Genomic DNA, 6,481 nt, shown 5'->3' with positions numbered 1-6,481 from the left:
ATTTTAATATATATATTTATTTAAACTTAAATTAATATATATATAAATATATACTAAGCTTACTCTGAATTAACTAAAGAAATAAATCATAAAAATATGACACATTTTAATGATATGTTTATTTGTTTAAATTATATTTTTAAAGATTATTATTCATTTTTTTTTAATATTAAGTATAATATCTCTCTCCTAATTGTATTTCTTCACTCATTTCATTTTATTATTCAGCAGCAAATAAAACAATATCTTTACCATTGTTCATTATCTGGATTGTTTGTTTATTTACACACAAAACATCAAATTTACTATTAAAATATTTCATGAAATATGATTGAATAATATGTGCAACATTCTTTCATTCTTTAGTCATTGGATATCATCAAATTAACAAAATGTTTTATTTATTAATATATTTCTATACTATTTTTATTTATAACAAATGAAAAATCAAATGCCATAAAAATTATCAAAAGTATAAAAATATCTGAGTTTTCAAAATGTAAAAATTTTTATCAGTACATAAATTTATATATTGAATGATATACTTTAACGTTTCTTTAACAAAAACATATTTGACAGGAAAATTTTAAATATGGTATATTTATAAAGAATTCAAAATGATGATGATGGAAAAAAGTTTATTCAACAAATTTTACCGGTATTTATAGATAAAACATCACATTTCTATTAGCATACAAAGAAAAAAATAAATAAATGGATAAGATTTACACTTTTTTAAACTTAGAAAAAAAACAACTAATTATCTAACTTTTATTATGCCAAAATTTATTATGCATTTATCATTAAAAATTAGCAAAAAATATATGCTTATGAAAGTAAATCATCATTTATTTATTTTGTTTCCTTTTTTTCTTTGTATACTAACAGAAAAATGTTATTTGATTTATGAATAAAACGCCATTTCTAACTTTATTTTGGGTTTTTGTTCCTATTATTCCATTTAACATTTTTTTTTTTTTTTTTTTTTTTCTTGTGAAAAATTTTTGATTTAAATTTTTATGTTCTATTCATGGAACATTTACATTCCATTTTAGTTTTCAACCTGAAGATGGCCTATTAATTAGGCTGAAAACATTTGTTGTTTAAAATAATGTTTATTTCTCGGCAAAAAAGGTGTTTTGTTTCTCTTTAATTGCAGATATATATAATTTATATATGTGCAATTCTTTAACCATCAAAATAAATCAAATAAAAGTATGTTAACTTAGTAACAAACCCAAAACCAGAATTCTTTAAATAAGTCAGCTTATATAATAATTACATAATAATAAATATAATAAGTTTGCACTTCATGCTGATGTATACTATTACTATAATATTTTCAAGCTCCCACAAATTTGGATAACAGCTTTCAAACAACTTAACCCAAGATATTAATACTCCTTTGTTGCTCATATGCTTATTTTGCCTTGGTATGCACTACATGCATAAACTAAGCTCTTTTATAGCCATTTCTCACTATGATATTTATTTATTATCATTGTTATCTACACACTATGACGTAAGAACCTTTAAATAACATACGAAAATGATAATCAATTGAACCATTGGAAATATCGTTTGAAATATTCAATATTGAAATTTGTAAAACCGTCAAAATATCGTTCGAAAAGCTTAAACTATCGTATTCTATGTACCACCTGATAATGGTAATTTTACACTACTGAAAGTGCTAGTGGATAAGACCTTTCTCCAAAAGTTGGATAAATTTCCATATCTGGAACTCCACTCCTGTAACACCACTGCACATAAGTGTTATAGTAATAATAATAAATACAAATATGTGTAATTAGTTTGACTGTTCTTTCCTATTGATTAATTTTTTGATTATCAAAGATAAAGAAGTAACTTTAAGACAGAATGGAACTAGCAATTAACTGATTTCTTTCCTTAACATTAACAATAAAGCTATCCAATTATTGTAAAATGCCAATTTTCATTAAATTTTTTTACCACTTCACAAAATAATTTATTTTTTGTGAATTTCATTAGGTTTCATTTGAATTCCATTGGACTATTAAAAATTTCTGTAATAACAGGTATTTATATTGATCAAAAAATTGTAGAGTATCACTATTCTATGGACTGATGACTGAGAAACATTGGTTTAGCATATTGAAAATATTTACATTAATAAACAAGTCATAAAATCCAATGACTACATGACTATAATTGATATAAACCTCTATCTATAAAAGTTTTTTATATTTGTTTCCATTTATCTACAGATTTTTATCATAAGTATATTAAATACCTAAAAACTGAGTTCTTTTGGCTATAATTTTATTAAGCTTTAATTATCAAAACTTAAGTACTTTGATCTAAAGACAGACACTTAGCCTATCTTCTTGTGAGAACCCAGGCTATCATTTTTGTACTTTCAACAATCTTAATTATTTAATATTTGTTCAAAAAGTAAAATTATTTTATTTAAACCTGAACTGACAAATACAACAGAGGAAACTTGTAAGATTTTCCAACTGATAGCATTTCTTTCATAAATGACAAATGACATCTTTTTGAATTGTGCTCATCTCCACTGTGCTCCCCCACCAATCTTCTCAACTTCAAAGTGGCTAAGGTTCTACCGGACCTTAGCCACTCCAAACTAGAGAACAATTGACTGGAATCCATTGTGGATATTAATATTTCAAATTTTTGGATTCAAGGCTCATCATAAACAAGTGAGAGACTTTCCTTCCTCTCTTCAGGACATCCAAGATGGCCAGTTCAAACATCCTAGATTCAAGTGTTTATTGACTCGCAGACACAGCTGTAAACACATTCTCTCTCTCATATATGCATGCATAAAAGTTTAGACTCTCCCTCTATTTCTATTTTCTCTGTACATTTTTATTCACTTGAAAAATAAATATGTTGTTGTTTTATGATTTAATGCAAAGTGAAATACATTATTTCCAGTGTACTCTCTCTCAACTCTTTCCTCTGCCCTGGGCCCATTCATTCCCTCATACATGAACACTCACGCAATAATTATTCAGAAGATTCCTGTGTGCCTGAAATCATGAGTGGTGTCAGTTCTGACTTCGGCACTGCCGATATAGCCATCCCAGTGCTAACTTAAGTCACGTTTTATTATTAATTAAATTTATTTTAGAATTAACTTAAACAAAATAATATGATAACTTCCCAGTTTTAGACTAAATTATTATTTATAACATTAAAGCTCATTTATATAAAATGAAGTTAAATGTAAACATAAAATACAATTCATGAAAGTATTTACATTTAATTTAAAATATGATTTTTTAAAACTCACCTGTATATTAGGATCATTTGGCAAGCAAAGAAAAGGATATTTTTCCTTCTTAATTTCAAGTTCTGTTTTTTCTACTTTTTTAGAACTTTCTTTACTTAACTCTTCTTCTAATTTTGATTTTATTCTTTTAGGCTTCATGTGTTGTATTATTCGAAGAAGATTTGAAATAAAAGAATCCTAAAAATTTTAATTTAACATTTATATAAAATATTCTATAAATAATTTTGTATAACAATATATAAACAATAAAACAAAACCAACAGCTTAGATTTAACAAACTACACAAAACCAGTACAACTGCTCTTTATAATGTGTTTTTATTAATGTACCTTAAAAAAGTTCAAATATTATAAATATTTTAAAAAAAAAATTATATCTCATATTAATAAAAGATTTTAACTTAATAAATGTTATCTGCCAATCTTTTCTAACATTGATAATTTTGAGAGGAAGTTTCTTCTTCATATACATAACTTTTCAATTTTAACTGTGTTACTGATTTTTAAACTAGAAAAATAAATTTCTTGGATATGACATTTTAACAAAATATCATATCCAAGAAATGCATATATAAATCATAACTTCAGTTCTGATCATATTCCCCTATCTTTAGCAATATCATTGAACCATAACTAAGTAGCAAAAATATTTAAATTAAACATCACATTTGATTAGAAAAGACTGATACCAAATTTCTTTTATTTATTACATTAGAATTGATCATTTCTGTATAATACATCCAGAGTGGAAACTTCCTATATCTTCTCTGACTGCATTTACTTTTAGACTCAACTGATCATGATCCATTGTCCAATCACATGAAAGAGCAACTGGCAAGCACAGTAAAAAGCAAACAAGATATTTTTTATGGATTTGTTCAAGTTATTTAATATGATAATAGTCATCCAGTGTCTATAGATTTTACTCATTGTATTCAAAATAAATAAAAAAAGTTTCTCTAATTACTTTGGTATTTCAAATACATCTGACTTTGATTCTTGGAAGAGTGTTATCAGAGCAGACATTGCTTCAACAACTAAAAATTTATTACACAATTCATCAGATGACGATAACAATGTTGAGAAAAACTACAAAAATTCAAGAGCTATGCAGAGTATATAATATGATAAGACTTCTGATCAATTTAAGGCTCATTTTAAATTAACTTGAAACTAGTTTGAATTACTTCTTGGCAAATGATCAAATGATTTAAATTAAAATTTATATCAAAACAGCTAAATTCCATTCCATTATAATAAAAAGCTATCAATACTAACTTTCCTTTCATTCAGGTATTTGTCACCTGGCTCTAAAGAAAACAAATACCCATTTCACTTGTCAGAACAAATGTTTGAAAAATATTTCATGATATCCAAAACTATGTGAACAAATGGAATTACATTAAAGGACACAATATTTTCACAGAACAAAAATAACTCCACATCCTCACTCCAAAGAATATGAGAATCAAGTGTGCTCAGAGTAATAGTTGCATACAAAAGTAACAACAAGAGGCAAATTCAGATTGCTAAAGTAAAATATCTGAACAGCTCTTTACCTCAGATTATGCTCAGAGCATAAAAGTAAATCAGCCTACACTACAGATTATAAAGTCATATGATAAATTTAAGCCAATCAGAATGCAAGGCTAAACTAAATTCAGTTAGAAGGCTATTGCAATCAACACTTTTATGACATTATTACTGGAGAATGCGTTTTTATTAATTTACTTTTAATAATAATTAATAACTGATATGCAATAACATATTTTTTATTAATGTATTTCCATTGTTTTATGTACTTTATTCTTTAAAATATATTACACTTGCCAATATTTAATATAATCAAAAGTCACAATTATTTACTTTAAAACTTTGGCAACATAATTAAAAAAAAGTTCATAAGTAATTTTTTAAGATTACAAAAAATACTATTGTAGATTATTTTTCTTTTATACTTTATGTATTTTGTTTTCTCTATTTCCAAATTGTACAATACATTTAATATAAATTTTAGAACCAAATCATAAAGATAATTATATCATTTATTATTCACAAAAACAACATAGGGAAACAGAATGGCAGACACAGTGTATTCAGCATAACATAGTCTAATGTTAATTTGTGTTTTGTTTTGATCAATTTGGCTAATATAAACTCTAATTTGAAAGCCAAATTAGCTAAATAGTTACATACAGAAAGTAGATTGAAGGAATCATGAGCATGCCCTATTTTATGACTTTTACAAGCTCTGTTTCTTAATTTATTCAATAGGCAATTTTAAAATTAAACACACACTTAAAAGAAGAAAAATATCATTACTTACTGAAAATTCTGCTCCATTTTTTACAAGAGCTTCTTTAAATTTATCAAAAGAATCATTTTTGTCAGCTAACGCAATAATGAACTCAGCTATAAAATAAAATTTTCAAAGTCACTTTCAAAATTCAATTATTTTTATTCTAATAATTCTGAATTTCAATTATAACTATTACATTCATATCACATACAGTATATTTAATGTATAAATTTAAATATATATATATATATATTTCCTTAAAAATCATTTCTTTTCATTGCAAACTCAAAGGAAAAAAAAACAAAAATTTAAAAATCTTTTATGCAAAACTAATTTCATCATTAAAATAAATTAATAATGTATAGTAATTATAAAAATTATTATTTCAAAATAATACAACCTCAAGATGAAAATATCAGACCTCTCCAATTGAAATGTAACATACTACTTTTTAGGTCCAAATACACTAAGTGAAAACCAGGGCTGTGGAGTCACGTAAAAATCTACCGACTCCAAATCTAACTTTTCCTTACCATCCGACTCCAACCAGGGGCGGATTTGTTACCGAAAGAAACCCGGAAATGTTGATGTTATCATGTGACCTCAGAATAAAATATTCAATAAATAGAGTTGTAATAAAGATAGAGCATAGAAACTTTTTATTCCAAAGCTAAAAGACTTCTCTAAGTAATATATAAATATGTATTCGATAATTTTTACTTTTCCGGCTGTTATATATAACAGAGGAAAAGTGTAGCACTCGGTCAAAAAATGACCCCTCCCAAATTTTTACAGTTTTGGACTTGGGACACCTTGAAATTTCAAGATATGCAAAAGATTCGAGGTTTTTTCTATGTGTGGGGATGTTAGACTGTGTGAGGG

The 6,481-nt window shown here is 25.6% G+C and overlaps 1 protein-coding gene across 2 annotated transcripts in view; it reads right to left on the bottom strand.

The window, feature by feature from the left end:
- The window catches only part of LOC111636691 (ATP-dependent RNA helicase DHX8-like), a 74,866-nt gene that overhangs the window by 52,796 nt on the left and 15,589 nt on the right, over positions 1-6,481 (bottom strand). For both annotated transcript variants that reach the window (XM_023381986.1, XM_023381987.1), the window contains exons 3-4: positions 5,627-5,712; positions 3,302-3,478 (exon numbers count right to left, since the gene is read on the bottom strand). In XM_023381986.1, coding sequence (XP_023237754.1) covers positions 3,302-3,478; positions 5,627-5,712 — 263 coding nt within the window. The remainder of the gene's footprint in view (positions 1-3,301; positions 3,479-5,626; positions 5,713-6,481) is intronic.

The sequence above is a fragment of the Centruroides sculpturatus genome, unplaced genomic scaffold (genome assembly GCF_000671375.1).
Source record: "Centruroides sculpturatus isolate CEXI.00-Female unplaced genomic scaffold, Cexi_2.0 scaffold667, whole genome shotgun sequence".
In the NCBI taxonomy this organism is placed as follows: Eukaryota; Metazoa; Arthropoda; class Arachnida; order Scorpiones; family Buthidae; genus Centruroides; species Centruroides sculpturatus.
This window is presented reverse-complemented; position numbering and strand designations above follow the sequence as displayed.